General features: G+C 30.9%; 1 protein-coding gene across 1 annotated transcript; it reads right to left on the minus strand.

Moving 5' to 3' along the window:
- Positions 1–11,524: 11,524 nt before the first annotated feature.
- LOC106766934 (mitochondrial inner membrane protein OXA1) lies at positions 11,525–17,957 on the minus strand. Its single transcript, XM_014651729.2, has 10 exons — positions 17,748–17,957; positions 16,942–17,420; positions 16,399–16,489; positions 16,024–16,071; positions 14,963–15,021; positions 14,092–14,167; positions 13,865–13,996; positions 13,616–13,723; positions 13,205–13,259; positions 11,525–12,046 (listed from the first exon to the last, which is right to left on the minus strand). The coding sequence occupies exons 2-10, from the start codon at positions 17,400–17,402 to the stop codon at positions 11,790–11,792; spliced, it is 1,287 nt and encodes a 428-aa protein (XP_014507215.1). The 5' UTR covers positions 17,403–17,420; positions 17,748–17,957; the 3' UTR covers positions 11,525–11,789.
- Between the last annotated feature and the right edge of the window lie 5,681 nt (positions 17,958–23,638).

Genomic DNA, 23,638 nt, shown 5'->3' on the forward strand with positions numbered 1-23,638 from the left:
AAGACACTGTAATGCTCAAGTTAGTTTCTCTCTTCAGTAAACTATAAATGCATAATTAATGAAAACGTGATCAATATGTCTTATAAAGTGCATGATTTATATTTACAATTTATGGGCCTTTTTACCTAAATGGGTTTGGACCCATTGGTCCAAATACATATTATCTTTTGGATCATTGTAGTTGATCATGGATCATGACGACTAAGTGTCATGTATAATGTTGCATTGCCTGAATAATGATAAATCGAGTACATGTCAACTCAGTAGTCCTACATGTGCTCTTCCAAGGACAAGCATACTAGTATGATTGAGAAGTACTAGATCATATGCAATACAACTATAAAAATTTCAAACTTTTAATTAATCAATTTTATCAATAAATATACATTTCTAAATATCTATTAAAATATTGTATAATACTCAAACTTCTTATAATTTAAACAAATTAAAAAAAATGCATTAAAAAAGTCCAACTTCTATTTTTATATTTTTCCTAAATAAAACTTTTTAAATAAATTTTAATACTTTTTTCTATTTTATAAATTTTAATTAAAATTTGATATTTTTTATATTTTTATATTTTTATTTTTATAGTTTATTTTAAATAAAACTTTTCTCTAAACAAATTTCTATTTTCCTAAATATAAAAGTTTAAATTTCTATTTGTTATATATATTCGACATAGATGTAATCCGTAATGCTAAAACTATGATGAATTCATCTACTATCGTTAATGCATATATTAAGATATAGAGTAATGGTATGCTAACACTATATTTAGTTGATACACAGTACTATTATAAACTCAATATTGTAAAATTGAGTATCCAAAAGAATCGGAAGAACATTGCACGATGAGCGAGTTAAAAGATAAAAAATAAATAAAAGGTAAAAATTGATTATTAAATAAATATAAAAAATTTCCGATAAGTTTCCTATGGAAAAAGGTTATGAAACAAGCTGGCTGGATCGAGACAGAAGATAGTTGAGAGTTATGATCTGAAGACTTTGAGCAAAGGCGAATTTAAGAAGAACACAGGACAAAATCTTGTTGAGAGTTAAAGATCCGAAGACTTTAAGCAAAGGCGAATTTAAGAAGTATAACCAAACAGCAAAAAAAGAAAAAGTTTTGAGATCCGAATTGAAGGAGGAGCATTTTGGTTTTTAATGCAGAAGGTATCCGCTTAGATTTGGTTTGTCTGAAAACTGATTTTGTAACGTAAAAAAGAGTAAGCAGGTCTCCTGAGGACAATAAAGTCTTAGGAGGCTCTCTGTAACACTTGTCTTCCTCAGTTATTACAGATTGTCAGTTTAGCTACAAACTTTAATCTCTAATTAAATTTATCTGATATAAAATTAAAAAGAAATATTCAATTCCGCAACGACTTCCACGTTGTGTTAGGTATCAAATGTGACAGAACATCATAAAGTTGGTCGTTGGAAAGGAAATGCTTCGTTTTTATGTAACATTTTTTTATTGGATAACAATATTTAGATAATATTTTTTTGGTTTATGTCGTTTTTGTTCTTAGTTTGGAAGAGTTTGTTCAATATGATTCTACTTTTATTTTTTCATAACAATTGATCTCACCTTTTGAAAAAACTGTTTAATTGAGTCCTTTTTGTTCATAGTGGTCCCATATTCAAGTTTAAATTGTTTATTATAGTCCTTATTGTATACGATGATGACATGATTTTTAACATAACATTATGTCAGGACTGTTAAAATAACATTTGGATAGGTGAATGCATGAAAGAACTTATTGACGTCGTAACTAGTACCATTAGAAATATGACGTAACAAAACCTCCCAAACAGTTTTTTCAAAAAGTGGGATCAATTGTTACTAAAAAAAAAAGGTAGGACCATATTGAACAAAACCTCCCAAACTAGGGACCAAAAGCGGTATTAAACCTATTTTTTTAAATATTTGAATATTATTTATGTGTTATTCTTTGATCTAAAATTATTTTATAATTAATAATAATAATCATAAATATTACTATGGATCAATTACAGAATGACACGTAGATAATGTTTAAATGTTATAGAAAAATGTTGTCTAAGTATCATTATCCTTTTCTCTTTGTTGTTTATTAATCTTTTTCTAAACCAATTAACTACATTTTAATCTCTATTTAAATATTGTTTGTGGAGGGTTTCAAATACATAATCACATAAAATATGAAATATATAAAAAGAAAAATAAGATAAGAAAAATTATGAAAAAAATGGATGGATAGAAAAAGATAAGAAGCCTAATATCCCTTACCTTCTACCTAATAAGCAAGCCAATACATAGAGTTGCAGTGATACCCTTGTTATTAATGTTATTAATTTGTACATATTTTTCTTACTTTAAAAGTTTTAATTACTTGATTAATAAATAAAAAGTTAAATATTAAATTGTTATCATATATTTTTCAAATATATGTACATATAAATAAAAATTACCTGTATATTTTAAAATAAAATTAGCTTAAAAATTTTGAAAAATAAAAATATTTATATAAAAATTCAAAAAAGAAAAAAAATACGTTAAAAATTATAGATTTTTATTTTAATTTATTAATCGTATTATTAAAAAGCTTTATTTCAAATCATAAAATATTTAAAAATTGATTAATTATATTATTGATATAAAATCTAAGAAACATAAAATTAAAAAAGAAAAGCCGTATTGTACATGTTATACTTCTATAAAAATAATAATAATAAAAATAAACAGTAAAAGTGGGACTACTATAAATAAATACATGTACTTCTATAAAATATATATATATAGTAGTGAAGCTTTTGTCATAAAGTGGGCCTGCTAAAAAAAAGTAAAAGTATGTATTTCAAGACATGAGTTCTTTTTCATTGGTTTAAGAACATATTTAAGTAATATGATTTCTTTATTTTGAAGTCATGTTTTTTTATGTATGATTTATTTATTATTTCAAAAATTTATATATTTCAATAAATTTGAGTTATAGAGATTTTACTTGTGTAATTTTTAAAATAATAAAAATTTAAATATTTGATTGTGATACTACAAAATATAACAATAATTTACCAAGTAGATGAAAATGTTTAGAAAATAATTTTTTAGAATTGATACTGTGTATAAAATGATAAGACTTAATTATTTTAATAATAAAAATTTAAAGTATAAATACGCTTTTATAAATGATTTTCATTATCTTGTATTGCATTATAAATATGTAGTTATGACTTTTAGTGTGACTAATGTTAATACCTTTTTCATGGACTATATGAATAAAATATTCAAGTTCTTGTTCATATTTTAGCTAATAATTTTTTTATTTTTCTAATAAAAAATATTAATTTTTATAAAAAAATTGTAAAGATTTCTATACAAATTAAATTCTGTTTGAATTTGGAGAGGAACAAAATTATTTAATTTTAAAAAAATAGGATTAAATTGAGACAAAATAAAAATATAGAAACCAAATTAAGACAAATGCAATGACATGTAGCTCGATAATGACATGTGGCATTGTCAGTGCCAAGTTACACTATCATTGTCATATGGCACAATGTCAGCTTGACACGTGCCAAACTTTTTTATTTTTCAATAAAAATAAAAATATAAAAATATAAATACAAATAATTAAAAGATATTTATAAAATTCAAAAAAAACACAAGCTGACACGTGGCACCCTCTTTAATGGTGTTAGTATGGAACTAATGACAATGACCTAATTGCTTCAATTTTTCAAAAATAGAGACCCAATTGAGACAAAAAAAAAGTGAAGGACCTATAAGAGAAAAATCACCGAAAATAAGAACTATCAGGATTATTAAACCTATTATCTACTTTAAAACTTATGAAGAGCATATTGAACATCTTATAATAGAGCTTGAAATTCTGAGAAAGAATAGATTATATGTCAAATCACCTAAGTATGAGTTTTGGATGAAGGAAGTGCAATTTTTAGGCCATGTGATATCAACTCAGGGATATCTGTGGATTCGGCCAAGGTGGAGGCCTTTTTGAAGTGGGAGCATCCTACGTCTGTGTCTGAGATAAGAAGTGTTATGGGTTAAATAGATACTATATGAGATTCATTGAGGGATTCTCTAAGATAGTGGTATCCTTGACACAACTAACCCGCAAAGATTAGTCACTTGCTTATATGGATCAGTGTGAGGAAAGCTTTCAAGAGTTTAAGTAGAGGTTGACAAATGCTCCAATGTTGATGACCCCTCACACAAGTAGATCTTTTAAGGTATATTGTGACGCTTCTCACTAAGGATTAGGTTGTGTGCTTATGCAAGCAAAGAAGGTGGTAGCCTGTACTTTAAGGCAATTAAAGATTCATGAGAAGAATTATCCTACTCATGATTTGGAGTTGGCAACAATAGTATTTGCTTTGAAGATTTGGAGACACTATCTCTAGTATCAGTTTCAAGTATTCATCGACCATAACAGTTTGAAGTATTTGTTTGATCAAAGAGAGTTGAACATGAGATAGAGATTGTGGATAGAGTTCCTAATGGATTATGACTTTGAACTACTATACCACCTAGGGAAAGCTATTGTGGTATGATGGGTGTCGCACCCCATGCAAAATTTAATGAACATAAAAGAATGCAATATAGACTAGGAAGTGACTCCTAGGTCGTCTCTCAAGGACCAATTGTGGTTCGAGAATTAGGTCTAACACGTAGTGGGGGGTTTGTGAAAGGTTTTGTGAATGCAGATGAATTAAATTAAAACACAAATGCAAACAGAAATGTGGAAACAGAAATGCAAAACAGAATGTGAAAATGGCTTCAACTACAGAATAAAAACGGTTGGTCATTAACTCAATTACTATGCTTCCTATCCTAGATCAACGACAAGTACACACTACTCTAATCCAAATCCGACACGAATCACCCAACTAAGCGAAGGCTAATTCAGTCTTCAAAATTACAGACTAAGCGAATGCAATGCACAAATTTAATTAGTCATCCACCATACAGTCTAATCAACTAAGCGAAGAATTGACACCGATTAGGCAACTAAGCGTATACCTAATCTCAGGCAGACAACAGATTAAATATTGAGCAGAATCAAATCAGCAGTATGGCAATTAAAGTTCAAAAGTCTCAAGGAAGCAAAGTAACTTTATTAACAACCAACCCGACTAACCTAGGCTAACATAGCAATTAAATTAACACAATAAAAAAATACTAAACAACATTAAAGTAAAAGAAAACATTAAACGCCTAACACTGTAACACAAATATCTAGCACAATTAAAATTATTAATATGCATCACTAAATTAAAAAGATGAAAAACTACTCAACATATAATGTAAAATATTTTAAAGCAAAAGAAAATAAGAAGACATAAACTTTTCTACCATTCCCGAGACTCAAAGCCGTGACACCTCCAATTTTTTCATCAATCCACGCCTATTTTTTCTTTCAATGCAAAGCTAAATGAGTTAGTGTGTGCATCTCTTCGTGTGTGCTTCATGTTGGACCTAATGTGCACAACACTTGGACGTATCACGTGCCTTGAAATTGAGAAATGGATCTTTACTAAAATTAATTCAGCTTGTTGCACCGTCTCCCAACCAAGAACCAGCGCCTTATTCCTTTCTTTTTAAGCCAAGTTAAAATCAGCCATGCTTCATTATAAAAGAAAACAAAATGTGCAATGATAAACTTATGATTGTGTGCATCCAAAAGTAAATCAACGAGCTTCAAAATAAAAAGGGTGAATCAGCGCTTTCCCCATCTGCTAAATCCTACACGTGATGCTCATTTTTCTCCAAAAAAAATTAAAAGCTAATCACCATACACTTTGCTAGCAATTTAAATGAGCTTCCAAGAAAACATAATCACAAGGACGTGACAACACTTGCTTCAATCTGCCAGCAACGTCCTATCATGTGCCCATCTAATTACTTCTTCATCATCCAAGAATTAAATGAAAAGAAAAGGACACTACTTCTCTAGCTCAATTACTGCAGCGCTGCATAATAAAAGAAAAGAAAAAAAATTCTCCTTCATTCAACCAATGCCATCTACTGTCAACAACATTTCCAAGCTCACCAAAATAATGTTCCAGCTGAGAATTAAAATGAGTGTGAGTGGCGGCAGTAGCTTACAAATGCCGAGAGCCCTCTGCACCAAAATTGCCAAGAATCAGAATAAATGTGTGTGACGGCTGCTTGGTTTAGATCCCTAGGACCATGTGTCCTAAAATTAGGGTGGGGTCCATCCTAAAAACCCTAAAGTTGTTAAGTGTCCTACAATTTTGGGCCCTCATATTTTTTGCCAACAATGGTCCATTGTGCATAAGTTCAATTAAAAATATTCTATACTACTAAGTTACAATGTAATTAAAATTGAAATGTCCAAGTGGAGAGTCTTTAATTTATTTGCTTCCTTCCTCATGCTCCAAAATATGTCTCCAAAATTTTTCCTGCAATTAAAAATGCAAATAATTAGCTCAGAAAATTCAAATTAATTAAAATTAGAATTTCCGGTCAAATTAAGCACAATTAGCAGAAACGGGAAAATACTGGACAATTAGGCACAATTCCCTAATTAATTCTAGCACAATAAACTAAGTGAAGTCGAGAAAATATCGACTCATCATGGTAGTTGATGCTTTGAACAAGAATACAGTGCATGTATCTTACATGATGATCAGAGAGCTATAATTGGTGAAAGGTTTAGAGATATGAAGTTACAGGTGATGATGGGAGAAAATGTCATTAGATGTAGTTATATGGCAATATCTAATGATTTTTTAGGCCTAGTGAAGAAAAACAGTTGTTGGATTTTAGTCTACAAAAGATAATGAGGTTGTTTTGCTTGGAGCAGGCTAAGGATTTTGAGGATCAAAGGCATAGTTTGTGTACCTGATGATGTTGATCTTAACAGTTTGATTCTAGAAGAAGGGCATAAAATTTGTCTTAGCATCCATCCCGGTATGATCAAGATGTATCAAGATCTTAAGGATTCTTTTTGGTGGTCTAGTGTCAAACGTGATGTAGCTTCTTGTTTGACTTGTCAGAAAGCAAAAGTTGAACGTCAAAGGCTTGGAAGAATGTTACATTAGTTGGAGGTACCATAGTTGAAATGTTATAGCATTGTTGTGGATTTTGTTACCCATTTGTTGGAGGTACTGGAGTGGAAATGTTATACATATATGCTCTGATACAATTCTTTTTAATATTATTTACTCTAATATAATCCATCTACAATGATTTATGACTTAAGGGAAGTCATCTATCATTCATTCATACATATTCATATTGTTCATTCTCCACATAACTCTGATACGTTTTATGAATAATGAATACTCTAATTTGAACTTATACACTCTAACATACAATATGCAATTTACTAAAATTATTTTCGTCATATACTATCATAATTGTATGCTTTGATATATATATATATATGCATCCACAAGTTGCATTATCCAATCCTATATGTTGTACTCATTCCAATTCCTCAACAATGACTTCCAAAGCATATCTAGATACACATCTAATAAGTCTTCTGTATTTGGTTCTTTTATAAACTTCATTCATGAAAGTGAGAGTTTTTTTTTTTATGAATGCCTTATCTTATTGTGTTGGAGGATAATGACGTTATGAATAGCATTCCAACAAGAAAAAAAAAATCTCCTATATTGCTCTCCAAAACTTTCTTCAGACTCTAGTGAGTAGACTCAACCCTAACAAAAATGAATCAACAATAACATAAAATATTTAACAAACACAACTAAGTAAAATAACATTAGAACATACATGTTTGTTGTTGTATTCCCTAAGTGCATTACTTTGATTGTTCAAGCCTTTACAAAGTATGTATTGTATGGAATAATCTAAGTATTGTTCACATATTCGAATAATAAAGGTCATGAACTGTGGGCATACTGAATGTGATTCACGTAGTCACCAAACATGGTCTAATTTTCACAATTCATGAAGTTTTCCCATGCTTCCATCATCACATCCCATGCCTCAACAAAATCAACTAACATTTTGCATTTGGCTTTAACATTTTTTAGAATGTGGAACTGATAGAGCATCTTATATGACTTAGGGAATACATTGCCAATGACATTCATCAGAGACAAGACTTGGTCACTAACAATGACTTGTGCATTGTCCTCAGATGTCAAAAATAAACCTCTCAGCCTTTCCAAAGTCCAAGTAAAATTATTTTTTCATTCACTTGATAAGAATGAAAATGTCGATGAGAAGGTCAACCTTGTAGATATCATCGCACCAACAATCTCAAGCAAGGGAAGTTGATATTTGTTTGTTGTGTACATTGAATCCATCAACAAAATAATATTAAATGTGTTCAACAATTTGACTGCATTAGGATGTGTCCAAAAGAGGTCACTTGCAACCTCAGAATCGTCGACACACCAACTCTAACGAATGTAGTTTTCACGATCCAACATCATCATCAATTGTTGTAGTTTAGTTCTTATAACCCTCTCAATGATCATTTCTATGTATACCTTGTATTGTAGATTTGTTTGATTGTTGTGACATTATGATTATTATTTTCTTTAAGAGTCAATAAAATATTTGCAAATGTTACTTGAGTCTTAGTCATATCAGCAAATTGTGGTTGTGATATCCACAAATGACCTTTAACATCCACCTGTCGCCATTAGAAGATGGCTTTCCCCTTAACACAAAAGGAAACTCAGATCTTTAGATTCCATATATATTAGGTTGAACATCGGGTTTGTATTTCCTATACTTTCTACCTCTTTCAAATTCCTAGAAGGACAAACGTCTTCCTTCCCAGTTCACTGATAGCTTTGTCTAATCTTATAGTTACCACAACAAACCCTAGATGATGTGTAATCCATCTCACCCATTGAATTAAATCATCACGAGAGAGAAATATTTCATTCGTTGTAAAATTATTTGTCAGATCTTCCTTGTCATTTCATTTACGAAAGAATAAAAATCTAATATAAAGTTAGAACTTACTTGAGAATCCATACATAATAATATCTTCCATTTTATGGTGTAATCACTTAGAACATAATATTCACTAAGGGTGGAGAAATAGAACTGAACTACACCGCACTACTAAAATCTGTATTGAACTAAAAACTAATTGGTATAAAATGAACTGTAAAACAATTCAGACTGGCTGAACTGTTTTTTGTTTTATCAAACTAGACTAAACTGAACTATACTAAATTGTACTAAACTACAATATAAACTGAACTGAACTACTAACTATACTAATTTTAATCTGAATTGTACTAATTTTAGCACTACTCTAGCTTTTGTTAAGCACTTTTCTTCAAACTTTTCCACTTTCCTGAACCGCCACAAACACATTCAATTGTAATTATAAAAGTTTATTACAAAAAGATTAATTATTTAAATTTTTTAAATGGTAGCCGTATGATACCCTGAAACAACACAGTAATTATATTAAATAAATTATTAAAGTAACTTTTTAAATGAAATTGAAAAATATAACAATGTATATTCTTTTTAATTGAAATTTATAATATTTATTTTATTTTATTCATAAGTGTCTTACAAATTAATTTTTTAATTATTTGATATTATTATTTTCTATTTTATTTATATTTCTTTAATTATTATACGTGTATGGAAATTATTTTATTTTTTATTTATTTATTTATTTTTATTTTATTTTTTACTTTTTTGTTTATATAATAATATAAAAAAATAAAAAATATTTAAAGTATTATTTTTTTATATAGTCTTTTTTTTATGATTTCTATTACTTAATCATTTAATAAAATTAAATTTTAAAAAATATATTTCTTTTATTACTTAAAATTGTATTATTTAAAAAGTAATATATGTTTATTGATAAAAAAATATAAAAATTTGCGATCAAAAAATTTTGTCTTAAAAAATTCATTATTATTTTTTTATGTGAACGGTTTCTTTTATTAATATTTTATTATTAAATAACATTTTCTTGACAAGACGAAACAGTTGAGCGAGAACTGGAAGGGAGGAAATAGTAGATATGGTTCTCGTAGTTAATTGAACCGAAAATGTTATAAGTTTAGTTTTTAAAAACTGAACCATAAAATAGTATACTGCAGATCAATTATTTTTATCCAGCCCTATTATTCACCCATCAATATTTAACATCATTCATAATAATACTAGTAACAATTCCAAATAATTATTAAAAGCCATCTAAAAAATTATAAATAAATTTAAAATAATAAAACTTCAAAATAAAATTAATCATCCAACAAAATAATAATAAATTTAAAATAATAAATTTATGCAACAAATTAATAATAAATTAAAAAAATTAAAAATTTTCGTATATTTAAACAAAATTTGAATTTTGTTCATCCCTTATACAAATTTTGAAATTCATCGAGACCTTCAACGAATTTTAAAATTGGTTGAAGACTTTGATGAATTTCAAAATTTGTTTAAGATATTATGAACGAATTTCGAAATTTATTTAAATATATTACGAAATGTCTTAACATATTTTGAAATCCGTTAGAGCCTTCAACAGATTTCGAAATTCGTCTAAGTCTTCAACGAATTTCAAAATTCTTTAAAAGATGAGAATTCAATTATAACTTTCATGCACTTGTTTTTAAGGAGAATGAAGAAGATGGAAGAAGCAACAACAAGAGGGATCACCTTCTACGCCAAGGACCACACACTACAAAAGGTAAAAGAACTATCAAGAGACCCACAAAGCAATACAAGAGATCACACAAACAAACCACCACCAATGAATCACACACACAAGAAGAATGAGAACAATGGACCACACACACGAGGAGAGCAAGGGAACTTAAAAGAATGGAGAGAACATCAATAATGAACGAAAAGAGACATATATAAGAACTCAAAAGATAAAAGTAATGCAGTAGCTCGAAAGAGCAAAAATTCGGTGGAGTAAATGAATATTTGGAGGTGCAGAGAGAAGGTTCCTGTTTTTATTGGGCCTGACCCAACAGAAGACAAAAATAAGACAGCAACCCTCCTATTATGTAAGCAATGTGTGGTATACTAATATGATGTCTTCGATGATTTGATCATCTCCCTTCGATATGAACTTTTCTCTAAACATATCATGATAATGTATGTGAGAGTAAAAGAATCTCAAATAGTTTTAACTTTATTGTCGATCCAACACACATCAAATCAATCATTAAATAATGTAACAACATACCATATTTACGTGTGACTAGTCTTAGAATGTGCTGTACTTAAGATTGTAGAAAAAAAGTGACTTAAAACCCAAACAAGATGTTTTCCAAAAGTATAATTAAGCACCGAGAGAATGAATCCAAGAGAGAAGAGTAAATAATAATGTGTTTTAGAAGGAGGGGAAAAACATATATTAGAAAATTATGAAATACGCGTTAAAATTAAGGAAACGATTTTCTTGTTATAATATATATGTTCACAACACAACACTCTTCATATTTCTTTGTCAAGCTTGAATATTCTGTGCGGCATATACGATGTCTTAAGTAAAGATACAAAATGTCTAATAAAAAATAATTGTCAAGTATCCAAATATAAATAATCAAACTTTTGCTAAAACTTATACCAATTGTCAAATACATAAATTATTAGCAATCAATGTTTACACGATAATTTAGAAACCCGTGCGTAGGCTACACGATGAGTAAATCCCCATGCAAAATTATCAGCACTCAATGTTTGAACTAATTTCCTCCTCATCCCAGGATAATAAAATATAACAAAAATCTGAGCACAATTGCTCCGTATTTCGATAGCCTAATCTAGAAACAGTAAATTTTACTCACTTATTTTTCTTTCTTCCTTTCACTTGTTTCTCTAAACTTCTAAGCCTTTGACTAATAACAGAAGAAGATGATATCTTTGTATTTGAATGTTTTGAAGGTTTATCAGGTACCACTGGGCTTGACTCATTTGTCGCAGAGGTAGCTTGTTTTAGAGCGGGAAATATAGAAAAGGGCGATTGAGGAGCACTGGTGGGGCCAGTAACAGGTATTTCAGGAATACCCAATGTTTTCTTTACACCAGGAACTTTAAGCACTGCAAAATTGGAAACAAGAGCAAATAGGTATTAAGAATGAAAAAAAAAAAAACAAAAAAACAAAGTGCATAACAAGGATAGCTTGTGTTTGTATAATACAGTTCAGAGTGGAAAAACACCGTTTTGATACATAAGTAATTAGAAACATAATTTATACATGAAACATAACCTCGAACTTGGGTCTTATAGACCTACTGCAATTTTTCCTTTGTTAAGAGATTTTTAGTCCTTTAGTTGTTTTTAACACAGCTCAAACCCACCCATCGGGGGGAATAATTTCATCATCATAGAAAAATGACATGAATTTAATCCTTAAATCTCTCAGTTTTGAACATAAGGACAATTTTGACAGCATGTTCCATGACTATAGAATTAAATTTATGTCAAATTTACTCCTTTTCAAATTAAATTTTAGTGTTTTAATTCCAGTACTAATAACATCAACAGAATTTAGACGAAGCTGAATGATTTACAGTAAGAGTACCGATACACACAAGTAAGATGCTATCTACTACATAAACTAATCTTGTTCTTGATCCTTCAATTTTGAATCAAGTAAATTATCCTGGGGGTAATAATAAGGGAACTAGATATCTTACTATTACAATAAAAAAGACCATAATTATGACAACTTAGAGAAAATGTTGCAGACAGAATGGTATGCAAATTCTGCTTGTGAAATAAAATGCAAATAAAAAAATAAGTAATGACTACAACAGAGAATGGAAATGCTATGAAAAGTCCTAAGATTGAGAGAACAAAACGTAACCCTAATGAGATAGTTGTGATTTGTATGAAGATATTGATTGGAATCAAGCAGATTTTCTAGAAGGGACTAAGTAAAATGCAAGTCAGTCAGGCTACGAATGATTGTTAGAGGCATTCAACTTCATTGATATGTTTAAAACATTAGATCAATCAGTATTAAGAGTGCAAGACTGTAACTTGCAAGTGCATCTTGGATTGTTTTGGATCACCATGGATTCTTCAATTACGTGCCCTATACATTCAAGACCACATAAATGCAATCATGATTCGCATGGTAGAATGAAGGCCCAAAGCAAAATGCATTTCAAGAAATTTAGGTTTCTACCTATTCAAGTGGTGAAAATTGGAAAAAGACGTAAAATTGCAAATGAAAATGTCAAGAGCCTTACCAAGTCCATATACAAGTGAAAACAAATTTGACGTAACCCAGTAACAGAATATTGCCTGCACAATCATAAAGGAGCACAAATTCAAACTATATGAAATGACAAATGAAAGCGAACATGAAGCTGTAAAGAGAAACATGGTTCTAGATGAGCAAACGATACAGTGTGTTTGGAACTTGGACACAAATACACAGATGCACGTAAGAATAAATGTAGTTAGTGTGCAAACCCATTTAAATTGGTGTTGAAACATGGTTCCACCCACAGATAGAATGCAACAATTTATAATAAAACTTCAGGCAGAACTACTGTTTCTTTGTAAGTTCATCCAACAATTATTTCAAATGCAAAAACAAGTGTTAAGCAAAGGATAGTTGTTCTTTCCGGAAAAAAAACTAAGCTAGGATAGTTTACCTTTGGAAATCCCATGGTGAAAGGAACCGTAAGAACCGCAAGACCTCTGGAGACCTTTTTCATGGTGCCAGCCACAGGATTTCCTTCCATCCCTTCTTGCATATTACACTAAGGAAGAGAAAATCAATTAGTCCAAATTGGAATTAATGCATGAGAATCAACTCAAAAAAGCATGTAATCATGAATAACAAAAGTCAATCTAGAAAGAATTATTACAAGAGTAGAAAGTTTATGAAAGAAAATACTCACCTCTACCGTTATTAAGAATGACAATGCAGCCAAAACTGGAAAAACGTACAAGGCATCTGGAGTTGTGAGATCAGTAAACCAATAAGCTCCACCATGCTTGAATGATGGCACTTTTTCAGCCATATTTGTTATCTATCTTGAAACACAAATGTGAGAATGGATAGAAACAACATAACAACACTTCAGACTCTTACAACTAAGTCAAATATCAAATTGGAAAAGCTTACCGCAAGAAAAAAACTAACAAAAATAGGGCCTTGAATAAAGAGTCCTTTCAATGGCGTAAAGGGGGTCACACCATATCTGCAATTATCAAAACCAAAGAAAATGTTTAGTCGAGTAAAAGATCATATATATATATATATATATATATATAGTGTGTGTGTGTGTGAGTGTGTGTGTGTGTATGCATGCACGTATGTAGTGTAATCAACAAAACAAAAAATTCAATTGATAATTAAGATTTCCGTAATTTACACAATAAAAACAAATTTGCTAAGTTGCACATTTTTCTACAATAACAACTTTCAAAGGAATTCTAAGAAACATATTTCTCCATATCTAAAATATCTAGTTAAGTGCTGTGAAAATAAAACCCAAAATAAGTTGAGTCTTGCATTATTTATAATACAAGTTATTTTATTTTAATTTCTTTTTACCTTTTTATGATACTAATGTTTAAATATCAGATAGCACCTGTCTACAACGGCAACACTTCCCATCAGATGAAAATAGTTGACAAGTGAAGAAACATAAGCAGTTCATGACAGTAAAAGCAGAAATTGGTTATTTAATGATCTCAGGTACGGCCATCTCAGTTCACAAGTCACCACAAAGATTGATCCACTGATACATTATAATACTAAATCACCAAGTGCAGTAGTTATATAACAATGGATGGTTTAAAAAATACTATAAGCAGCTATAGAACAGAATAAAATAAACCCACAAGGATCAGCCTAGTGCAGGTGGGAGAGAGGTCATAGGCTCTAAACACAGAACAACCATTACAGTAAAAATGAAAGCAGAATAGAAAAGAATAGAACACGAAAATAATGTCAAGGATAGTCTTTAGAAGCAAATTATCAAAACACTTACTCCTTAAACAGCTTCTTCATTTGCTGCTGACCTTTGGCAACAGCTACAGGATCCATAGCCTGAAAATTGGATGTTAGTGTGATCAAAGAGAAAGTTGTTTTCAATAATACATGCAACAAAATCGAAAACATAAAAATCACACCAAAATACCACAGATGAGGCAAATTTGAAGGTTGATTAATATATTGCTTATTTAGACGTTAAAATTTACATATACTGCAACGCCCTTTGTCAACAGGCAATTCATATCACAGAATATATGGCTTGTTTAGAAGTTAAAATACCACAGATTGAAGAGTGATCATCCAGCAATCAAGTTTCTTCATACATACAAATATATTAATAAATATGCAAAATTCGAAAGATAAATTCATATCTGTGTGTGGTGCATTTACATAGAACAGAATATAATTTTACAACATAAAAACTAACAAACAACTCCAGAAACAAAATGTATGTTCTGAATATGCATTTATTCCTTTAACACAGATCATTTATTATCTAGATGAATAACGAATTCATTATTGTACATTGCTTTTCAGTGCACCATCACAATGAAGACCATGAACCACAAATCAACATAGCTAAAAAGTTTATTATGATGATAATGGTGGCAACAAGGTATGGGAGTGATGGTGGAAATGGCAGCAAAAATGTCATATTTGGTGGCGTCAGAATATATTTTAGTGACATGTTTTGACAGAGTTAACAACACTGATTGAAGCAGTCAGTTGTCATGAAGACAGTCATAGCATTAGTCAACACTGACAAACATACCTTAAACAGTCTTAGCATCTCTTTCCATTGCTCGGATACATTATGATGCAAGGGAAAAAAAATATTCATTTTACTATTTGGATAGTAAATGGAGCGGAATTAATAATTTTCTATTACTAAATTACCCTTGTAAAAATATAATATGCAATAGTATATTTTCCCTTCTTGAGGATTACCATCAGTAAAATAGCTCACTTGCATATTCAATAAAATAGCTCACTTGCATATTCAATAAAATAGCACGGCAATATCATCAGTAATAAATAAAATTATTTGAGGATTACCATCCCGTCCATCTGCTGCTTTATCTCCTCCAAGTGAGGCCTCATTAACTGGCATAAGTGAAACAGTAAGCTTATGTAACAAAATAGATTAGAATATATAAAAAGTGTATTATTGATATAAAAAGCTTGAGGTTACAGAAAACAGAATAAAAAAGATGGAACAGAAGTCTGAATCTAGAATTAACCTTCTAAGCCATGCTAAGAAGATCTTAATCCAAAAAGGTAAAGTGAACTAAGGGAAACAGTTCCCTCCAAATGTATGAATTGTGTCCACTCCAATCAGGACGTGGCAAGGACGAAGGAACAGACAATAGGCATTGCCATTATTTTATTTTAGAAAGAAATAAGGATGAAGCTAACAGAAGCATAATATACCGAAAGTTTAGAAGTGGCCTTAAGTTGATTTATTAAGAGTGGAACTGTAGCACTTCGAATCAATAGGGTTGTAAGAACTATTGATGCCCACCTGAAAGAAGTAATGAGATTATCAATCACCCTTGAAAGTCAAGTTTTCACCAAATACTACATATATTATTTATGAATTATCAATGAATTCACCACTACATAATCAAATCCCAGAATGTACATCACATACTACAAATAGGGTAAGAACAACCTTGCCAACGATAGCATAATCCTGAAACTCTAAAAATTCCCTTTACATTTTGAACTGACATAAAATAAGCTGATATATCAATTTAGAAAATATTAAAGGAAACTCAGTACCTTCAGTGCCTATAGCAAGTTATAATTAAACAGATAATCTAAAGTTCAAACCCAAATCCCTTGTAAAAGCAAAAGATATACCAATGACAACTTGACATGCATGAAACCAACTCAGGACTGTTTTGGTATTCCATTAAAATTCGGGATTATGTTTGTGTCTATACATAAATACATACACACACGTAGACTCACCAATTTAAGCCAGTGTAGGAATGCACAGCATCTATCAAGTACTGCAAGCCCATTACAGGCAAAAAAGAATCCGCGGCAGCAATTGCAACCTCGTTAGTAATGGCAGCCTGAGAAGCTATAGTGTCTATGGTAGTGTCAGTGAGTACATCAGCTACATCAGTGAGTAAGACACTGTCAATCTTATCTGAACCCTGATTCACTGTCGACATGTACCGGCAGAAACCATATCCAGTGCATGGAGAAATAAATCTATCTCGGGAAGGAGCGGAGAACCCCAATGGTCCCTTAAGAGAGCTTGCAAATGACCTTATCTGGGCAAACTTACTAACGCCTGCTGAAGATGATATTTCCTCAGACTTTTCCTGTCTCCCTTCATCGCTATGAAGAACATAACTGAAAGATGGATGGCACCTCCGATCAACAAGGTTCCCTCTCATCAAAAGGCAACGCCGGTAAGCCATTGGTATTCTTGGCCAGTTCTATGAAACAGCATCAAATAACAAATTGAGTTCGCATTGTGCCAAGATAAAAAGAAATCGCACGGCACATAATTCAGATTGAGCCGAATCTCCGGCTAATTCTATTTATCATCCGGCTAATTCTATTTATCACATCGACCATCGTAACCACCTTCCTCGATAACTCTTCGGAAGATGTATGTTAGGTGGTTTAAGATGGGTTTAATATCTAACGTGTACGAACGAAATAGAAAATTAGGTTAAATCAACTAAATATGAACAAAGTTATGAAACAGAACTTCGAAAAGGAATGCAGATGAAAATGCGAAAGTGATGAAAGGGACTGACGGTGGACTGTGGACGATGGATGGTGAACTGTGGACGATGGACCGTGCACGGTGGACGGTGGACGGTGAACGGTGAACGGTGAACGGCGGTAGACGGTGGACTATGGTGGAGCAGCCTAGGGATGGAGGCAGGGTCGGTCAGAACACAGTGTCCAAGATGAAGGGGGAAGAGGGGTTTTAGGAGATCCTTAATTCTCCTCGACAAATTAACTACAGTAGGACCTAGCGACGCCGTTTTGCCTATTTAATTGCATTTTCACTTTTCTTTTTTATTTTACATTTGAAATTTTATTTTTCAGGTTTTATCTTACAAGTGAATAGTTTTAAGGGTTAAACATGTTTTTAGTCTGATTTTGGTTTTAGTTTCTCTTTCAAACTAAGGTGTACAATTTAGTCCATCAACTTTAAAAAACTCTAGTTTTAGTCTTTTTTACCAAATTTTTTTAATTTTATTTGTTAATGTTAACTGAAAAACGCGTTTAAAACTGCAAATAAAGTTAAAAAAATTTGGTATAGAAACTAAAACCAAAATCGTCCCAAAGTATAGGGACTAAAAATATATTTAACCCTAGTTTTAATTAACTATAAATATATAAATAGGAAAAAGAGAGAAATGCTACATCTGTTTTGTTTTTTTGGTTAAACTAACGTTAAAAATAAAAGTTAAAATTCCTTCTTAGGTATATATTTTGATTATGTATTAAATATAATTTTTAATTCATATTAAAATAAGAAAATCTTAAACAACTCAAATATTAATATAAAATGAGTTAAATAAAATTAATGTATAATTAATTTTAAAATATTATATTAGTTTATTTTTATAATTTTAAAATTAAAATATATTAAAATTTTAAATACAAACGAATTTTAATTTTGTGTTAAAATACAAAAATTGAAAATATATTTAACTCTTAAAAATAGTTGCAGTTCTATTTTTTTTCTAAATTTAAATAAGTTCATAAAAAAGTTTAAATATAGGTAAGCTAAATAGGTCTAAAATCTGATTTTTGAAATTTGTCATTTATTGAGTTAAGTCCACTTTTTTTAAGTGTTTAATTTTAAAAGTCAAATCTAGTTTTATTTGATAATGATTAAAGTTAAAGTTATTATATATATTTTTAGTTCTTAAACATTTGTGTAAAATAAGAGTTTGTCTATATTTCAAATTTGATATAATTTTATTTTTAAATTTTAAAAATTAATAAATGTAATTATTTTAATCTAATTAAATTTTAAAATATATATATATATATATATATATATATATATATATATATATATATATATATATATATATATCAAACAATATTTCAAGTTAGTGTTTGATTTATTTACACTGTTGATAATTTTTATTTCAAATGTTAATTTAAAATATCATTTAACACATATTTATTTATTTTTAAAACTTATAAATTAAAATGTATCAAAATTTAAAATATAGACAAATTTTAAATTCATATAGGTTTAGAAATTGTAAAATTTTAACTCCCTTTGTGCAAACAAGCTCTATATATGTCCATTAATTGATGGGAGTTTAAATTTAGTGTGAAATTCCGGAGATTAAAACATATGTCCATTCATTGACCGGAGAATGTAAACTTTAGTGTCCATTTATTGACTGGAGAATTTAAAGCAAATATGTTCATTCATTCTTACACAACCAAGATATATAACACACAAGGAATTTTAACTTTTATTTTTAACGTTAGTTTAAATGAAAATGTAGTTTCTCTGTTTTTCCTATTTATATATTTATAAAATTGGGGGAGTTAATTAAAACTATTCACGTGTAATTTAAACTCCAGAATTTTAAAGTTTGGAATTTTAATTGTTAGAATTGCACACTATACTTCACTAAAACTCCAAATAACTTTCCTTTAAGGCTTTACTTCTTTGTTCTTTTACACCGTGACGTGAGGTTATTTAAACAAAAACATATTATAATACTTAGGTCACTAGATGACATTCGGTAAACAAAGTTAATTCTTTATATTTTAAATTACTTATTTTTTATTTTAAATTTGTATTTATAGATTTTATAATGAATTTATAATTAACATTAAGCTAATCATGATATAAGAGTTGATAAAAATATTTTACTTGTACACGTACTTTATTTGTGTTTGATCAATGTTAGGAGATTTATCTACAAATGACTTTTATTAATGATTGTCTGGTTTTTGGGAGTTATCTTTAGGTGTGAAGATTAGTGGCCTAATCAACTACTGACGGGGTGGTTATATGGTGTACATGCCCCCTAAGCCTGAGTATGGAATAATTGATGAAGGGGTTTGTGAAATGGGCAAAAGTGGTTGCTCGATTTGGTGGGTATTAATAATGTTTGAGGTCGTTTATCCTACTATGAAAAATGACCATTAGAAAAGGGCATGAAACGCTTCACAGTTTGCGCTTGACAGAATTCGCAGGTTTACGTAATCTGGACCGTGGGATCTCAGCTTGATCTGACAGTTGATATTGCTCGAGGAGAGAGGGGTTGGTCAACTATCAATAGGGGTGGGCCTTCCCCGTCATATTCACTATTTTCCTCAACCTTCTATGCCCACCGAGTGTTATCTTCTTTTCAAGTAATAATGTCAATCGTGAATTTGTCTTCATTTGAGGGGTCTTTGAGAAGGGGCGGTCGAGGATACGATGATGATGCCTCGTCAGCGTCAAGGTCTATTTCTTAATTTATCTTTGAGTCAACCGGATTTTATTGACAACATGGCCAATGTAGATAATATACTCATACTAGGGTCATGAGTTTCTTTTTTTGGTGACGCGGAGATCGACGCAACTAACCACGGAGTGGAGTCTTCCCAGACTCTTCTTGTTATCCTTGGCTATGACTGGGCATCCCACGACGTGAGGAGTTCGTGAAGTGCTTCCGAATGAGGAGCGAGATAAAATATTAGGTCGAACAGATATGCCTTCTAAAGACTTCTGAAAATGACCATCTTATCAAGTTGATGGTGTGCAGGGGGAACGAGCAGGTGTTCCATTGGAAGGGGAGCAATCACGATGACTTCTTCTTTATGTATTCTTACCCATTCAATGAGATGTACGTGTGACTCCCGTTTGATGATTTCAACATGGACATGCTGACGAAAATGAACGTGGTGCCCACCCAACTTCATCTAAACGACTAGGCATTTACGCAAGTGTTCGTGGTGATTTGTGTCGCCCTTGAACCCACTTTCACTCCTACTCCAGCCACTTTTCTTCATTACTTCCGCACGTGCCCAAACACAAATAGGGGTTGGATCTCCATAATATCGGAGCAGGGGAAGCAGTTATTTGAGTTATACTTGATTTCCATCAAAGGGTTCAAGACACAAGTATTTCAAGGTCATGATGAAGGAAGTTGATTGACCAAAAATTTTTGTGAGGACGGTGGGCCTAAGCTTCCCCTATATAAGACTAAAAATCCGAAAAGGTTGACTTCGGGGCATAAGTTCCTAATGACACTGGACGAGGTGAAGGCCATCAACGACTTAACTCACTACCTTCCCTCCCGACAACTCATTCAAATCCTTGGATAGAAAGACTTTAATACTAAGGTAGTCAGTATGACATTTCCTTTTTTTTTATAAATAATAACGTTGTTCTTAACTTGGCCAAAATTTCTATTTTCTTTCAGCTATCATGGCGTCCCAAAATTCAAAGAAGAACTTCTTCAAGGAGGTAGCTAAGCAAGTAGCTGTCAGCCGTAACACATAAATGGTCGAGGCTCCTAGTAGGCCTCCTCCTTGTGTAGTCGGTCCAAACCACCCGGTTCCTGTTGTGGCGAGAGCTCCTCCTAGCTCTTCATAGTAGGTCGTCTCTCAAGGGTTGGCTCCTCAACCTCCTCTATCGACCGATCAAGAGACCTAATAGGTTCCCATCAGCATCGTTTCTCCCCGAGACCAAGTGGACAAGTGGAAGAAGAGATCCAACTGGGAGGGCAAGAAATCGTCCTCCTATAAAGGAAGTCGTAAGGAGACCGAACCCTCCAAGCATTAAACTTCCATCTGACTCTAATGAAAAGAATATGATGGAACAATTATCCGAGAAGCAATTGGCGGACACGACCTTGGAACTTAACGATCGGCTCGCACTGGTGAACTGACATTTGGACTTGTTTAATCAATGTATGAAATTTGTCTAGTATTTTTTGCTATACTCATTTATTTAATATTTGGACAAACTTGTCAAATGCATATTGCTAGATTCATCTGATATATTTTGTTATATTCATCTAATCAGTATATGAACAAACTCGTTTAATGGGTATTACTATCTTCGTCTAATTTTTTTTATATACTCATTTATTGTGTGCTGTCAAACTTATCTAATCAAATACATTTAATGTATATTCCTAAACTTATTTATTAACAATACAAATACATTAGAAAAAATACGAAAAAAATAAAATCAACCTTGGATCTTTTATCTAAATATGTTATAATTAAAATGAAATGACTATGAGAAACATCAAGTTCAATTAAACCCTTTTCTATAACAGTTCTTGTTTAAAAACTTAGTTATTTAATCTCAAAAACATATCCCCTCTTTTCCATCAGATGCAAGTATTAAGTATTTACAAGTATTTTGAAGGATTTGTAAACTCTCCTTAGTTTTCAAAATGAGTTCTTTTTTCTTAAATTTTTGAGGAAGTCGCTACAAATATTCATAATTTTTCTTGATTATTTTTACAGTGACTAATTTAAGGTTTCGTAATTAATTATCTTAAATGTAATTAGAGTGGGTCAAAATGGACCAGGTTAAAAATTCCATCCCAACCCATCAAATTTGGATGGACAAGACAACTTACTTGGACAAGACCTGTTATGCCATCATAAAAGTGTTGTTATCACTTTCCAACATTTAGAACATAAGAACAGTTGGTTCTGCTATAAAATTTAATTGGAAATAATGTTGTCCTTCTATCATTTATAAATCATGTGAAAAAAAAAATGTAACATCACATTTTAGTAGCATAAAACTGATAAAATAAGACATTTCGTAATAATATTCAAAACATATAATCTAGAGTGTAAAGTGTATTAATATAGTCCTCCAGTAGATAGAATTATAATAATATGACATTTATACAACAACAAAAAACTAACAAAAGCCCTATACCAAAAACTAATCACTCATGCTCCCAAAGCTTCTCATAACTATATCTACTAGTTTTTCATCTTTTAGAGGTGTCTCATACATGTTGGCTCCCAATACATACAAGAAAAAAGCTAATTTGCAAAAGAAAAATCATATATTAATAGAACATGTTGTATCACAATACAATGCACTCGAAAAAGTCATATATGTATAATCCATATAATCAAAGACTCTTTTAAACTCAACTATCCGAAGATATACATTGATATCAAACTTACTAAGATATGCCCTTGTGGTGGTCTCTACTACTCTATAAAACCATTATTAATGAGTTTAACCCTACCACTCAGAAGGTGAATCCCCTTTGCGTCTTAGGCTGAGGAAAACTCCTTATACTAGGATCTCTTATTACTTTCACCACATAACTCATTCTACTTTATATGAGTGTAAATGCTTATTAGAATGTTAAGATATCTTTTTGCTTAAATTTATACATCAATACATACGCTAAAGAAATCACACGTTCAATGGGATTTCCTCCTTAGAAATGTCTAACAACTCGTCCATTCATACCCTATTAAAAATATCAAAACTACCATGAACAACATAATAGCAAAATCAAAGAACCAAATAATGTGAAAAACAACAAAACAGAAAGGCTAGTGCTCGGTGATAGCAAGATGCACTCAATGTTAAAGCTCATAAGGACTCACCCTTATAGAAGCACTCAACTACACAAATTCAACAAACAAAGTACAGTACCATTCCAACCAAAGCAAAATTTCC

The sequence above is a fragment of the Vigna radiata genome, chromosome 7 (genome assembly GCF_000741045.1).
Source record: "Vigna radiata var. radiata cultivar VC1973A chromosome 7, Vradiata_ver6, whole genome shotgun sequence".
Lineage (NCBI taxonomy): Eukaryota > Viridiplantae > Streptophyta > Magnoliopsida > Fabales > Fabaceae > Vigna > Vigna radiata.

Excerpts from the sequence above, each read along its gene's own strand:
- LOC106766934 (XM_014651729.2), bottom strand. The coding sequence starts at position 17,402 with ATGGCTTACCGGCGTTGCCTTTTGATGAGAGGGAACCTTGTTGATCGG. Across the intron at positions 13,724-13,864 it reads CATTCTTAATAACGGTAGAG|TGTAATATGCAAGAAGGGAT; the intron begins GTGAGTATTTTC and ends TCTCTTCCTTAG. Across the intron at positions 13,260-13,615 it reads TCACCATGGGATTTCCAAAG|GCAATATTCTGTTACTGGGT; the intron begins GTAAACTATCCT and ends ATGATTGTGCAG.